This window comes from Scomber scombrus, chromosome 23 (assembly GCF_963691925.1).
Source record: "Scomber scombrus chromosome 23, fScoSco1.1, whole genome shotgun sequence".
Lineage (NCBI taxonomy): Eukaryota > Metazoa > Chordata > Actinopteri > Scombriformes > Scombridae > Scomber > Scomber scombrus.
The window spans coordinates 8,488,664-8,505,104 of NC_084992.1; the positions used below are offsets into that span (position 1 = coordinate 8,488,664).

At 38.8% G+C, this 16,441-nt stretch overlaps 1 protein-coding gene and 1 long non-coding RNA gene across 2 annotated transcripts; both read left to right on the plus strand.

The window, feature by feature from the left end:
• Nucleotides 1-6,178: 6,178 nt before the first annotated feature.
• Nucleotides 6,179-8,396, plus strand: LOC134005682 (uncharacterized). The gene is made up of 3 exons (XR_009927883.1): nt 6,179-6,243; nt 6,488-6,520; nt 8,364-8,396. It is a non-coding gene; the product is annotated as an uncharacterized LOC134005682 (long non-coding RNA).
• A 2,673-nt stretch (nt 8,397-11,069) lies between these two features.
• On the plus strand, nt 11,070-16,150 carry LOC134005500 (basement membrane-specific heparan sulfate proteoglycan core protein-like). The gene is made up of 10 exons (XM_062444426.1): nt 11,070-11,307; nt 11,598-11,873; nt 12,252-12,554; nt 13,534-13,800; nt 14,387-14,626; nt 14,934-14,944; nt 15,086-15,105; nt 15,196-15,293; nt 15,554-15,604; nt 16,053-16,150. Exons 1-10 carry the CDS (start codon nt 11,070-11,072, stop codon nt 16,148-16,150), a joined length of 1,602 nt encoding a protein of 533 aa, XP_062300410.1.
• The last annotated feature ends 291 nt before the right edge of the window (nt 16,151-16,441 follow it).

Below are 16,441 nucleotides of genomic sequence, written 5' to 3' on the forward strand. Positions count from 1 at the left end.
CCCCCTCCTCCTCCTCACCCTCCTCCTCCTCATGGCCCTCAGTCCCAATGGGCTCATCCGGGTCGTCAGGGAAATCCTGCAATGTTCGGCCATTCTGGTCATACAGGTAGGAGATCCCGATGAGCTCCCCTGAAGAAGAAACAATTTAAATAATGTGAAGTACATGCATATATTTGCTGTGATCGGTGTGTGTTGCTTCTGTCCATATATTTTCTTCAGTTAAACAGTTTGTCGTCCCATCCTATTTTGTCCTTCTCCATTGTTTTAATTTACCTGTATAAGGCAGAGGGTTTGTGTAACTCTCAACCAGCGGGAACCCATAGAAATGCTGAGCCAGCTGGTTTAAAGTATGCACCTCCTGGCCGCTGTAGGATTTTGTCCTTGACTTAGCCTTTCCCACCGCCTCCTGTGCCCGGTCTTCATTCCACTGTGTCAGCCCCTCCAACAGGTACATTTGAAAGTGGCAGCTGCTGGCTGTGGTGTCTGCAACATGAGAGAAATGTCAGGATGTTAAAACACAAGAAGAAAAACAGTGAAACACATATAGAGTATAAGTTATGTGTGTGTTGTGACTCACCAGGGATGAACCTGTTAAGGTGCATGTGGAACGACTCCAGTGATGTTGACCCACGGGCACAGCAGTAGACTGGGAGAGTGACCCCATCCTTGGTCAGCTTCCCAGTCCTGGCGTACAGCTGCACAGCGGGGGGATCCTGGATGTGTTGACATGGAGAAAGTCAGTTTTGGTCTGAGGAATACAATTCTATAAAAATGTTTCTTTATGGGATTGTGGTTCAAAGAGAACATAAATATTTGTTATTTTTATACTTTATTGACTTATTTCTATCAAAATCTAAATTTATTTCAAAATGTCAGAAGTGGTGCAGTCATACTTGAATGCAGTTGACATGTTTCCTCTGCGTGGCCCAGATGGCCTCCATCCGATCCCGGTCCAGGAGCGGGATGCTCATGGTGTCTGTGACGCCCATGAATGCCTGGATGGTCTCATCAAGGAGACGCTCGGTCTCCTGCGCCCCACGTGTGCGACGGCGACAGTGCCGAGCCATCTCCTTGATGGTCAGCTGGTTCCTCCTCCTGGACTGGTCGGCCTCCTTGGCCCTCCTCAAGAGAGCCACATCCTTCGGGTCCCACTCAAAGATGCAGGCCAAGAGACGCTGCATCAAGTCCGGGTAGAGGACGTGGCTCTCAGATGTCACTCCTGCCGCCAGACGACGCCTAAAATGCCAAATGTCCAGCCTGACATACAGCTGTGGCCATGCAGGGAACAGAGCTGCTGCTGCACAGGTTCCCCCGTCCCTGCTGCAGCAGCCTCTGTCCACATACAGGACTTCAGGAGGATCCCGCTTTGCCCGCTGGTACCGCTCCTGCAGGCCCCTTGCCATGTCCTGAAGTCTGTAGCCTTCAGCAGATGTCAGGACTGACATCAGGACCTGACCCAGCTCATTTCCAACGCTGGTCATCCACTGAGCAGAACCAGCGTCTGCCACAGCCAGCTTCCTGGTTCCCTGCAGAGAACAAGAGCATTTCCTCTGTCAGTAAAGGTGAGAGTTCAGCATCAGAACATGGTATGCATTAACGTGTTGTTCACCAGCTCAAATCTTCTCACCGTCTTGGTGGAGTCCATCTTCAGAATGGAGCCGAAGGTCGAGGTCACCTTCGCCCTCAGCTCCTTGATCCTGGTGAAAGACTGCTTTGCATATGTGTCCAGCAACCAGCTGCTGCTGGGTACAGGCTCCAAGTTCGGCAGAACGGGAGGAGGAGGCATCTTCACTCCGGGGACCTCTAACATGTAGCAGGTGTGCAGGTAGTGATTGCCCCGCCTCATCCACTCTGCCGTGTGCTGCTCAGTCAGGAAGGCGTGCAGGCGGCTGGCGATGATCCTCAGTGTGCGCCCCTTCATCAAACCCAGCACCTTCCTGTCACAGGAGAGCCTGCAGCACAAAAACAGTTACAGAGTTAAACCACAAACACTCATCTTATGTGACTAACCTGTGATGTGATACTTTTCCTTTGATCACTGTGTCATACTGGGCTGTACAGAGGCCTGTGTATTTCATTGTGTTCACCTGTACGTCAGAACAGCAGGGAAGAGCTGCTGGTGTACGAAGTCCAGCTGCTTCCTGACACACTCCGACCAGCCGGCCACCTTCTTCCTACAGTACCTGAGGGAGAAAATACTTTATTAAAGAATGTGTACAAACTGTGCACCATATAACCTCGGAGTACTTTTTCATCATCTGTGAGGTTTCTTTTTCTTTCTATATCTTTTCATCAGTACCTGCACTCCAGGTACTCTGTGGCCATATAGTACCAGCCATCAAGGTCCAGGACTTTGCGCACGGTCTTAAAGATGCTGCAGCCAGTCAGCTTGTTTGCACAGTTTGGACACTTGAGTTGGTAGTGCCACATATGGTATGGGGCCCAGAGGAAGAAGGGCCTCTGGAAGAAGGGGTCATGAGTGGAAGGAGGCTGGCTGTACACCAGCTGGGGCCCAGGTGGGTGGTACCATAGCTTGAGCTGAGGGGACAGCACTGCCCTCCCTGTCTGGTCCTGAACAAACAGGGCCTTGCTGACCCACTCGTACTGCTCTCGGGGCAGGCTGTGCTTCCAGTCCTCAGGCAGGAGGACCTGAAACAACAACACGAGTTCATGGACCTGCAGCTTTAAACAAAACTCTGCTGCCAAATGTATGACGTTCACAATCCCACAAACCAGTGCTGGAGGAGCAGGCACGGGAGATGAAGCTGCTCCTGTCATCGCAGCTGGTGGTGGAGAAGATGCTGTGGACAACAAATAAAGAATTAATGAATACAAATAAATAAAGTAAGATAATAAAACTACAATTTATTGTACAAACCATGCATGAAAAAGTTCACCTGCTATCCCACCTCCCACTGTACTGACCTCATTTAAATAAATTAAAAAACAAAAACACACACTGCTGCATTTATTCACACTGTATGAAACACAAACTCACCTGAAGCAGACAGGAACACAAAAGCTGGTTTATTGTCCATTCCTACACAAAAAAGACAACAAGGACATGTAAGAAACTGGCAATCAACATAATCACTTACATGTACAATCTTGTTGAATCACGTTATATGCAATGCAGGAAGGATTACTAACATTTACTCATAAACGTATTAAATTACTTTATTGTCTGATTCCCATATTGTCAATACAATACAATAGTAAACAATACAAAACGATAATACTGAACGTAACTTTACGTTACCTTAAGACACAATAAGACATTCACGCAGAAGTGTTTTTGGGGAATTAAGAGCGAAATTACAAAAGTAAAACACTACAAAACGCCATGAGGCCAAATAGAAACACATAAAGAAACAATGGCGCCCGTTGCTTTTTTTTTTTTGAATTTCTACATAAGCCAATCAGATGTTGGTGAAGGGTGGGGCTTCTGAGACAACCAATGAACGCAGCACAAAGTTTGAATGACGTCTGAGACGCACTAATCGGCGACGGCGAGAGCTGAAAGGCGGGACTGTTACTTGAGAGCTCAGTGAAACATCCAATGACAGCAGCACAAAGTTTAGATTCGCAAGTAAAATGGGCCAATAGGCTGAGAGGCGGATGTGGGCGGGGCCAAACGTGGGACTCCGCCCGTGTTTACATTGACGTCACCCACATCGATTTTTCAAAGTAAAACTTCCGGTTAAACGTATCTGCAGTCAAGTTAACTCAGAAATGTTTCATTATTTACTTCTGCAGCACATTGTACTTGTGTAATCGAGTATATGACAAAACAAATGTACTAGTAATACATGTACATAATGTACATTGTTATAAAGATAATTATTATTTACCTTATAAAGCCACTTTGTTTATTAGTACATATAGTATATTAATTTCTTTTCTCTCTCTTCTAGTTTTAGCAAGGTTTCCAGCAGTGTAAAACAAAAGCCCAGAAAAAAAAGTTGCCAGACAGATCATATTCAATCGAGGGAAATATAATAATATATGAAATATGACACCTATACCAAATATGACTTTATAATGCATAGCAGTCAGTCGTCTGTGGGCATAAATACCCAGTCCTCCTTTGTCTTTCATGTTAATAAAATATCAATGTTAAAATGAAATATTCAAATATTTAAGAAAAGTCAGGGTACTACAGGTAAATGGGTTTTATTTCAACAAAGTTATGACACTGAAAAATTCAACAACGGACAAAATGATTGGTAGTTCTAGTGTTAAAACTACTGTCCCTTCATGTGCAGCTAATTCACACGATCAACTCTACATTTACAATGTGATTGATATGTTTTAAGTCATTAATTTCCACAGTTTATAAACTGTTCACCACATAACTGCTTCGCTGCTTAACAATTATAATGGATAAACTTGTAACCGCAGACCCGTCACATTGATGGGTCTGCAGTCAGGGGCTTCAGTCACTCCTCCCTTTCTTCTGTCTTCCTCTCTCCTCAAATCCAGATTTCAATTTTCACTTCTGTCCTCTTTTTTTACCAATTCTCCACTCCTCTCCTCATCATACATATGTTTCTCTCTGCTTCTGTTAACTTCTGCTTTTCACTCCTTTCTCACTCCCCCATCATCTCTGCTCCTCTTGACCTGCTTCCTCCCCGCTGTATTGTTTAGATACAACTTGACGAGGCTCCATGTTTATACTTTTTGTAAAGAGAGAGGTTTTTAGCAAGTTAGGCAGCTACAATGATAGATCAGTGTACTGGTTGCAAAATAAGAAACGTGTTTTTTCCTGTCAGAACAAAAGAAGTGTATAAAGTGTCATTTTGAAGTGAGGAGTGAAGAGTGAGCATTACCATTAGCAGCATCCTCCTCGGTGGTCATCACGTCATATCTATTATTGATTTGGGCTAGCATCGCTATAGCTTGGCAACTGAGGCTTAGGTTAGGGGGTAAACAATACACTCGACTCGATTTATGTGTTACCTGGCTGGTGGGGCAGGGGAGGAGGTGTGTGTGGGCTGCAGCTGTGCACTGCAACGCGCTTCCGTTTGTGTCCGCTCTGCGCGTTCACGTTGACAGAGGAAGAGAGGTGTGTGCGGAGGAGGAGGGGGGGCTGCGCATATTGGGGCATTATTATCACACGCTTTTAATCGTCGACCATTTATAGATTATCATGTCAACATGGGCCACATACAGTAGACTGTTAAAAAAAACAAAAACAAAAAACAAAACAAAAAACTTTCAAAAGGGCACTTGCTTGGTCCAGAGGGCAAAGGGCAGGTGCTATAGCACCACCTAGTGTCTATCTGTGCACGCCACTGGTCTCCTTAAATAATGAATAATGTCATTAAATTAAGAAAAAGCTCTAGACTATATTCACCACTGGATGTTTCAATGAGGTTTTTTGATGTTGACATTCATCATGTATTGCTGCCACATTCATTGTTAAATTTGTTATTTGATGTGTGCTGTGTGCCCGACCTGTCAATCAAACCTGCCATCAAAGGCTCGACCCATGTCTGCAGAGCAAGAGTCCTGCAGGGGAGACTCAACGAACAGCTTAAAATGAGGTAATACTGTAGAGTTTTTATTTAAAGCCAAATGTATGCTGCCAACCAGATGACATGTTTCACACGTGGTTGACAGCAGATAGCAGGTGATGGGGTGATCGGAAGCGTTCAAAATGCAAAACAATTTCTAGTACCTCCCATATTTCACTTGATTTAATTTCTACTGCCTAAAACTATGATTGTACATCCTGCACAGTATCAGACACCTCTTCTTTCCTGCTTATTAACACATTAGATCTAGTGTGAATGTGTGAATTTATTGTAACACATTATTTGTGTTGACAAAGTTAGGCAGGCAGCAACACATATGATGGTGATGGTAAATTTGATGGTTTTATCATTAATGGATGTTAAATACTTATTGTTTTAATGAAAACATTTTCCAGGCACGAACCTTTGCACAAGAAAGAAGCTGTGATCAGGGGGTGTAAATGTGTCAAAGTTTGCTGTGGTCAAACCAACTAATGTGGTCTGAGCTGTGCATGTAAAGGAAGGAAATACAGGAAGGCTACACTCAGAACAAGTTTAAGAAAAACTATGATCTCATATTCTCATGAAGTGTAAAATCTCTCTTTCTGCTGCATTATTATTGAAGCAAAATAGAAACATTTGTCAGACTGGGAGCAGCTGAGTGACAGAGTGACAGTGCTGGCTGTGAGGATGAGGTCCACTTTGATCTGTGTGCTGGGATTATTCTGTAAGTTGGAGGACTGTTTTTTGAAGCAATTCATTTTACAATACTGTACCATGCATGTACAATGTTTAAGATATATTTATGTATGTGGGTTTTGGAATTTCATGATTTCTCTTATTATTTTTCCTTTTAACTGTGTCCTTCCTGCTTACTGTATATACTACAGACTGTCATTTTAAATGCCTTTATCATGATTTTGTCTATTTTTCGGTTTGATTTTGTCTGATTAAGTTTCAATCTTTTTTAGTGATGAATACACTCTGCTACGGACAATCTGAAGGTGACTAATTTTTTAATTTATATATATATGTATATATAATATCTTATTTGTCATTCGCTGTATTATTCTTAATCTCATCCCAGTTTTATGTTTAGATTTTTATCATTAAATTCCATGTATCAACACAATTTCTGAAATGGCTACATACTGCCCAAAGGGGTGAAATAGCATTGTAGCGACCCTGCAGTAATGTTCTGTTATAATGTCAAATGTTCTGTGAGTTAATGACATGTTTGGGATTGAATGAGTAGGTAGGGGGGCAGGGGGCGAGTGTGATGGGTATGGGGGCTGTGCGAGTGCGCGTGCATGTGTGGATGAGTGAGCTTGAGGAGAAAGCTAAGGGCACAGTTAGAGTTACGGCTAACTGTATGTTTTTGGTTGTTTTGTCGTGGTTACGGTCCACAGTAGCCTGTACCGTTACAGCAATAAACTGTGGTTTGCTGAATAACACCTCGTCATCCTTCCAACACGTCCTGGCAGACTCTACGCTATGTCCATGTAGAGAGCTGGGGCCTGTAGGCTACTGTGAAGCAAGTTTGATATACCCAGGATATTTTTTGTTAGCTGGCTTCACTGAGTCTAACACTGGCCATCCAGATAATCAGTACTACGAAGCTTGCTTTCAACCAGCTGCTAGCTGATATCTTGGTTAACACGGTGCATTTACATTCTACAGTTAGCTGTGATAATGCTAATGCTAGTTTCAGATGAGCAGGCTAAAGTAGCCTACCAAAAAAACACCACTCTCTCTGTCCCTGATGCACATGGAGGGTTCAGCTCCGCCCCACTGAGGCAGAGGAGAGGAGCAGCTAACTTTTTCCTCTGCTGCAGTCTGCCTTCACTTCTCTGGAAGTTTATTTATTTGAAGAAACACAAGTAATTAACTAGTTGAACTTAGACAATCACTTCTGATTTCTTTGTTTTAGAGCTGAAATATGGACATTAGTCTTTTTAAATGGTTTGATTGGAACATTTATCAACTGGTAAAATGTATTTCCTGGCTCTGTTGGTGTGTCATAATAACCGTTTATACAACCAACAGTTTAATTACTAAATCACAACTATTTTTTCTAAATGTAACCCCTAATGTGGCTCTCAGAGTGCACCAGAATGATGCATTTGACTTAAAAATGTACATAATTTTCTTCCAGGGCAACATGCCCCCAGGACTCCTTAGACCCCCCAAGACTTTTTAGGCTTACATTTAACTTTCATGAACTGAAAACACGCTGAAATAGCTATGCTACAGACAAGCCTAAACTCTGTGAATATGGGTTTAAGCCATGTTTACGTTATCTAACCACCATTGTAACCATAGTAGTAACTTGTCAATCACAGCGTAGCCACGCCCTAAAGTATACCCTGCTTTCTCATCAAATTTAAATTAAACAGGACCATAATTTACTAAATGAACATCATGCTGTGTTGAAGAAAACTTGTAACTAGTGATTGAGACCAAAAATAAATCAAGTGAGAGCAGAGTCATTTTCTCATAGACTTCTATACAACCTGACTTATTTTTGCAGCTGTGTTTCTATTCATCATCTTCTAACTGTGATAAATGATTGTGAAGGCAAAGTGAACTAGCCTGTAATGAGCAATATTCTGCTTATAATTGTGAAACTAATGTAGAAAACAGGTGAATATAGAGTTGCTTTTATTTTAGACAAACACTCATTTAGACATATCATTAATTATTAAAATAAGTGTGACTACAACTTCCTTTTTAAACGAATTTGATGCTGAATTCTCACAACACACTTCAAAACCTTTGTTTATGTGAAATAACAATTTACAGTTACTGAGATGATTAATTAACCAAGACTACACCTTTGTTGTACAGATGATGATGTGATCTTGGAAAGTCCTTCATTCAGATTGTTTGAGGGAGACTCAGTGACTCTGTGCTGTAGCCATCGTCCTCCTGGAAATGAGAAGAAAGCCACTTTCTACAGAGATGGATCGCCTCTTGAAATGGACACAAACCATCAATCAGATAGAATATCAGTCACTGCTGTAGAAATGATCATTCATTCAGTATCAGTGTCAGACAGAAACTTATATAAGTGTAAGTTTGATGGAGGACGAGAATCAGAAGAGAGAGAAATACAAGTGGAAGGTAAGTAGCTGTTATACTGTGATGAAAAAAATGTCCACAAAATAATCTTAGCTCAAAAGTTCTACTTAACTTTTCTGAGCTTTTAAATGCATTTCACTTTATTCATACAGTTGTTTGACTTCTGTTTACTAAAGTCTTTGGTTTCACACAGATTTAGTCACAATGGTACAAGGAGGCTGAGAGAGCTTAATACACTGCAACTTAATATTCACATGTAAATGTAGCAGAAAACATACAAACATCTGAAGAAAACACACATGCAGCGTTTAGATAGAAAAGTTTGTTTATAAACATAAATGTGCAAACAGAGAGACTAAATTCATTTGAGTTATACTCAGTTTGAATCCAGTTTTCTTTGTGTTCTGTAACAATATAAATACATTTTGATGTTTATTACAGTAATTTCTTTGTTTATTGTTTTTCTAAACTTAACAGCACGTAGACGCAGGATTACACTGACAGCAGACAGTTACACCATACGAGGACAGCAGAGTGTGACACTGACCTGCAATGTGGACGACTCTGCTGGCTGGAAATATGACTGGTTCAGACAAACCTCAACAGATTCTGCAAGAACTCGTCTTCAGACAGCAGACGATGGTGAATCAGACAGATTCAGTATCTCACAGGGAGGCATTTACACCTGCAGAGGATGGAGAAGTGACCCAGATGTCATCACACCTGAGAGTAATGCAGTCACCATTAGTGAAACAGGTGAGTTAAGTCATTTATTTTTTTAATAAAACAACATGTATTCTTTACATTAAATTTAAATAGGTGAGGTGGCTTTTAGATGATTTTATTGAGTATATTTTAAAATGATCAGAGTCAGTGACGGTAGGTCAGATTCTTTACTCCAATGGCTCCCCCGAGTGGTGACTCCTTTCTCAGCATGAGATCAGACACATCATTACATTTACTGACAGTACTGTGATCCTCAGTTTATTACTTCACCAACTTTTTCCTCCTGCTACAAATCATCTTTTCATACAGTGAATGTTTATAAGAAACATGACTGTGAACAGACTGTCCTGAAGTGCAAATAAAAGCTTTTCACACCAAATCTAAACAACATCTATTTTAATTGTATAAACTTTAAATTGTAATGTTGAATGAAAGGTTCTCATTCTTCTATCTTCAAAGAAAATTGGATTTAATATGATTTTTAATTTCCTGTAATCTGCCTGCTTGGTAACCTAGACAACAAAGACACAACTACAGGAGATTATGTTACTAATGTTGAACAGTCAAGTCTCTCTGCACTGTGAGATAAATGAATCCTGTAAGAGTTTAGGTTTAGGTGTTCTGGAGGACTGTTGTCCTCAGTAAAACCTGTTTATCTGACAAACACATGTGATTACAAAGGTTTGTTTATACTACTTAATTTTTGTGCTTCATTTTCTATTTTTCTCTTAATTTTATATTTCTAGTTGTGTCCTAACTGTGTATTTTTGGTTTGAACAGTTTCCAACAAGGCTTTTGTGACTCTGCAACCCAACTGGCCTCTGATATACAGTGGTGAGACAATCACTGTCAGATGTGAGATAGAGGGAGGTGGAAACACTCGATGGGAATATGAATGGAGAGTAAACAACATGGTCTCATCTCAGAAAGACAAAGAATATAGAATCAGTGCTTCTTCCTCCAGTAATGTAAACTTCATGTGTAAGGGTAGAAGAGATTTATATTTCTCAACAGAGTGGAGTGAAGCCGTCACACTGAGACGATCATGTAAGTCAAATATGTTCATATCATATTCATGTTTTTCTATGTTTCAATCTATCTCGATAAGGTAACAGTAAATATTTTCTCCTTCCTATAATAACGTAGCTTCCTATGAGCAGCAAGAGACTCAAACTCTGTTTTAGTTTGAGAACAGAATAACTTAAGAAGAGACAATATACAGTGTACTTTTGATTTATAATGATTCACATGGAAATGTGCAGAAAACAACATAAAATATAAAATATCAGCTGTCTTCCAACAGGTGAATAAATATTAATAAATATAATAATAAATGACAGTGAATCATGTGTTGAACTTAACAACAGAGGCTTAGTACCAGTGTTACCACATGATCATCACAACTAGTCTGGTGTTAATCAAAAATAAACAACCAAATAAAAATCAGTGCACTTATTAAACATCAACTGTAACTTGTTAGTTAGTTCAGCAGCAACTCCTGTTTCCCAAATTATTCAACAACCAAGAAGAGTCATATGTTGCTCTGTTTGTAATTTCTATATGATGGTATTAGCTAAATTATTAAATAGATTATTTAATTGATATTCAAAGTTTTTTTTAAATGAAATTTTCATCCCATTTGATTTTGTTTGGGTGTTTTTTTTTCTTCTCTCTGAATACTTTGATACTAGTTTTGTTGTGATTGTTTTTTCTCTGAACTGAACAGTGAATAAAGCTGAGGCGACAATGACAGCAGACGAAACCATCATACCAGTAGGAGGCAGTGTGACACTGACCTGCTCTGTGGATTCCTCTGCTGATTGGAAATACTACTGGTTTAGAGAGTATTCTGCTCTTCAGTCCATAACAAATGTTAAACCAGTTAACAAGGTCTCAGAAGGAGGCATCTATCACTGCAGAGCAGGAAGAGGAGACCCAGAGATCTTCACAGAGTTCAGCAGAGCAGTCACTGTTAGGAAAACTGGTGAGTTTAATAATTTGTTGTGGAAAAATAAAACATGTATTAATTAAATCTATTATCAGAAGTTTAAAAAGAGTCATTTTGGTATTTATAACAAAAACTGAGAATGATAATGAAAAAGTGATTATATGTTAGTAGCTCTTATTCTTCTGATGATGGCCTGTTTCACGTTGTGTAAAGATGTGAAACAAGAGAAGCTTCCTCAACACATTTGTCCTGTTAAAGTATTTCTGTTGTTTTTGAGAGAAAAAAAATTAAATTTTTTTAATTAATCAATTTTTTAATGTGAACAGTCCCAAATAAGGCTGCTGTTGTGACTCTGCAACCCAACTGGACTGAGATATACAGCGGAGAGACGATCATGCTGAGATGTGAGATCCATGATGGAGACACAGAGTGGGAGTATGAATGGAAGAGTCCTCGTTACACATCTCCAAATAACAGTGAATACATGATTAGCGACGCTTCTTCATACCACAGTGGAAACTACAGGTGTAGAGGCAGAAAGAAAAATGCAGAACGTATTTCAACAGAGTGGAGTGCTGACATCAAATTGACAGTATCTGATAGTAAGTCTGATCATATTTAATTTTACACTGAAAATATTCAATATTCAATAAAATACATTTTGTTAGTAAATATTTATTTAGTATATCACTAAGACTATATTACATATTTAGATGTAAAATATATTAAGATAGAGTACAGTTCTTTAATAGATAAACCTGTCTGTGAATGTTCTCATTCGTCCAGGTCATAGTTATCTCTGGAAAATTTGAATAGTAGTACAACTTAATTTATACTACTAGTCCAGTTGCTTTCGCTTCAAATTCCACAGAGATATAATAAATAAAATGATACTTGTCTTAGATAATATATATTTACTGTTTAGACACCAAAGTTTTATCATAACATATTTTCATTCTGAGAAAATCACTTTCCAACAGATCCACCAGCAGCTGTCCTCACTGTGTCTCCATCATGGCTGAGTCCTGGAGACTCAGTAACTCTGAGCTGTGAGGTTGAACATCCATCTGCAGGATGGAGGTTTTACTGGTATAAGACTGTTCCCAAACTATCATACTACTCCTACATCTATGAGCTGCTACCTGGTAGCATCAATGGGACTGAACAGGATTCCTACATCATTCATGGACCGACACACACAGCAGGATATATGTGTAGAGCTGGAAGAGGAGACCCAGTGTATTACACTCAATACAGCAAACCTGGGTTTGTTTGGTCTGGAGGTGAGTTTGTTTGTTTTTGTCTCCTTCTGTCAAGAAGCAGTTGTGATGTCATTATCTGGGTATTGATTGTGGTGAACCTATGACCTTTCTCCATCAAGTCCAGATTTCAGTTTTTCACCAAACACAATGTTGATGTTGAATTATTTTACATACTGGACTGAGCTGGATTTCCTTCTTTGCATCTTTAATTGATCTGAAAGCATTAAAGCACCAAAAAACTGAGATATTAGTATTTTACTTGTTATTGAAACCAAAATCTCCTCTTCGCATTAAATGCTTTGGATACCTGAGATCATCTTACAGCCAATACTCATTACTTTTACTGACACAGCAGGATGGATAGGTGTGGTTAAATGAAACTTCATCTCGTGGTCAGATAATGTACAGGCATACAAAACATTCAAAATCTAGAAATTAAAAACCAGAAAAGTCAACAGGAAACAAATCAGGTAAATGGACAAAGCACAGAAACAACTAGAAACCTGAGAAAACTCAGACAGATGAGAGAAAAACACTGAATATACAGTACCAGTCAAAAGTTTGTACACACTTTCTCATTCAAGGGGAAGATGTCACCAAACTTTGGACGAGTACTTTTAATAGAAACAATGACGCATCATTTAGTATGAAAATCACACTCCTGTATGTTTGAAAGGTGGCAGGTAAACTTCACAGTGAACAGTTTCAGTAGTTATCTTGGTAGCAAGTTTTCAAGATAGAAAAAATAATCAAAACATCCATAAAACAGCTCAAACCACTCTGTAGCACACTTCACGTTTCCACTGTCAGTCCATATGCTCTGTATGTTCTTAACACTCAGTTTCACCTAAACACAGCATCTGATGCACCGTTTATATGATTCAGATGTTTTTATTCTCAACAATAAATAGTATTAAAAGTACAAATAAGAGAATTATTTGCATTGTGATGTCTTTATATGTAATATCTCTGAACTTGGTTTTTTATTACATGTTTTCAGATGTTCATTCAGCAGTGACTCTCAAAGTGAGTCCTGACAGAGTGCAGCACTTCACCTCTGACTCTGTCTCACTGAGCTGTGAAGGAAACTTTACTGAGTGGAGAGTGAGGAGGTTTCCTGAGGACCGCTACACGTCAGACTGTTATAACTGGAGGTCCATGACTGGATCCACATGCAACATCTACAGTTCACAGCAGAGTGATGCAGTGTACTGGTGTGAGTCTGGATCAGGAGAGTTCAGCAATGCAGTCAACATCACTATACAGAGTATGTTTTCATTACATGTATTTTATTTATTTTCAACATGGTGTCACTAACTACACTTCCTGTGTAGACAAACAAGTTATATACCTAACCTTTTGATAGAAAAATGTTGTTAAGAACTTAAAGCTAGGTTTAGGGTTTGTTTGCTTGTCAAATCATAATAGGAAAGGGCTTGCCTCACACCAAAAACATTATTCATTAAACAAATGAAATCCTTCATATTTTATTTAAAAACTGGAAATTAATATTTTATCGAGTCAATTTCAGTTTTGCAACAAGACCTTTCTTTATTCTTGATGATATTAAAATGCTGATTCAGTCAGAGGTGATTTTGTGACAGTAGCCATCCACTGTTTCTTTCATGTGTACCTGTTAGCTTTAGAGCTAACTAGCCATAGCTATATTTACAGTTATGTAATAAAGCTGAAATGTTGGGTCTTTGTTCAGCTACACTGATTCTGTGAGATTTATTAGTTGGAGAAAAATAAAGGTATATGTGTGATCTCTTCTTATAGTTTTATGTCTCCTTGTTCTAAAGGTCTCCAGCTGGTCTCTGACTGAAACTTCTTATTCTTTGACTGTTTTACAGAAGCAGATATTATCCTGGTGAGCCCTGTGCATCCTGTGACTGAGGGACAGTCTGTTACTCTTGGCTGCAAACTGAAGAGAGAAGAATTACTTTCCGTGTCTTTCTATCAAAATGACAAACTTATCCAAAGTGATACCAGAAGAGAGCTGAATATCTCTGCAGTGTCAAAGTCAGACGAAGGTTTCTACAAGTGTAAATACTCAGGAGAAGAATCAGCACAGAGTTGGATGTCAGTTCACGGTGAGTAGGATTAAAAGAATTGTCTTTGTTGTAAACTGTGTTAGATGCAATAAATGTTATAAATATGGTCAAACAGAAATTCAACTTTACAGGTTTAGTTTCTGCTGATTTAACATATTGGATTAACTTTCTTATACTGTACATCAAGAACATTCAATAATTATCTATATATCATCTCAACATATCATTTATGATCTATTGCAGCAGTGTCCAGATCTGAAAACTCTTCATATCTTATACCATTAATTGTTGGGCTGGTTTGTGTAGTTGTATTTATTATTCTCCTGATCCTGTTGTATCTCTACAGACGATCCAAAGGTGAGACTTTTTCCTCATGATGTTAAATGTTTTATAATTTAATTATTCAAATACAAAGCTGTATTCTGATGTCATGATGTTGAGTAGCAGAAAAATAATTTATAAAACAAAACCATGTAACATTAAATATCCTTTTCACAGATTCTCACTCTGTCAGGTTGGTACAAAACTCTCCTCTCTCTCATTATGATCATAACAGCAGTACCTTCTATGTAACTTATTAAATTCATTGTATGTGTTAAATGTTTTAGGCCAATCCAGTCTGAGAGCACCAATCAGGACTCTGCCACACATCACATGGTCAACCTGAATGAAACTCAAGATCACATCTACAATTCTCTTCTCCATGGTCAGTCTTCAAACTAATACTGATTAATTGTGTCATATTTATTAACTTTAACTATAATACCAACAATTATTGCTGTCTGCAAAAACAGTAAAGGCTCAAAAATGTAAGATTCCCCGTCTTTGGACTTATTTACACCATCAAAAAATAATAACCATTATGTTAAATAATGAAATTTGAAGATTTTTGTTTAAAAAGCCATATTTGATTGGCATCATACAATTAAAATGATAAATTTATTGATTTTAACTTGTTGCTCTCAGGTGATGTTTGTGTCTATGAATCAATCAGAGGATCTGAAGACCCTGAAAACGGTAAAGTATAAACCTTAACATGGAGCAGACTGAAATGTACTGAAGTGTATTGCTGCTACACCAGAAAAATAAAAAACGATAAGTATCACGTTATAACATGAAAACGTATTACATTATAACGTAATACAGATTTTTTACAATTTACAAAACAAAACCAACAAATATCCTTTTCACAGCTCCACGCTTCATCATTTTGGTCCAAAACTGTCTTTATTCAGAATGTGTAGAAGGATTTTTAAATGTGGATATTTGTGAATGTGTACAAGAATCTGCACATTTTAGCAGGCTGCTACCATTAGCTGTTTGGAGTCATGACCTGATCTACATGCACACCTGCCACAGAATAGATGTCTCTGACTATCTCGTGGTGAATTTAACAGTCACATCTATGAGAAGGACAGACTGTAAATGACTCTGCATACTGATCTGTGCTCTTGGTTTGTTTTAGATGATTATGTCAACTCTGGAGCACAAAGTCAGAATTCGAATTCTGAGATGGACCAATCGGCAACGGTGATGAAAGACTTCTATGTGAGACCTGAGTGAGACAAGTGGGACACTGAAAAATCATTACCATACTAGTTCAGCGTTAATCTAGAACAGAAGGTCATCGGAGAAATGCTTCAGGGGTAGTAAGGGAGTGTAACTGCAGTACAGTGTGGGCTCTTAGTAAATGATAAGATGAGAATAGTAAAAGCTCTTGTAAATATGTACTGTTTTGTTTACTGTTAATGTTTTTTATTCCATATAATACACATGTAGATAGAAGAAACTGTAACTGTTGACTGAAAATAGAACAAAGAAACATATGTGTATAAACTCAATAATCATTAGATA

Excerpts from the sequence above, each read along its gene's own strand:
- LOC134005500 (XM_062444426.1), top strand. The coding sequence starts at position 11,070 with ATGACAGCAGACGAAACCATCATACCAGTAGGAGGCAGTGTGACACTG. Across the intron at positions 11,874-12,251 it reads CAAATTGACAGTATCTGATA|ATCCACCAGCAGCTGTCCTC; the intron begins GTAAGTCTGATC and ends ACTTTCCAACAG. Across the intron at positions 15,294-15,553 it reads CTACAATTCTCTTCTCCATG|GTGATGTTTGTGTCTATGAA; the intron begins GTCAGTCTTCAA and ends TGTTGCTCTCAG.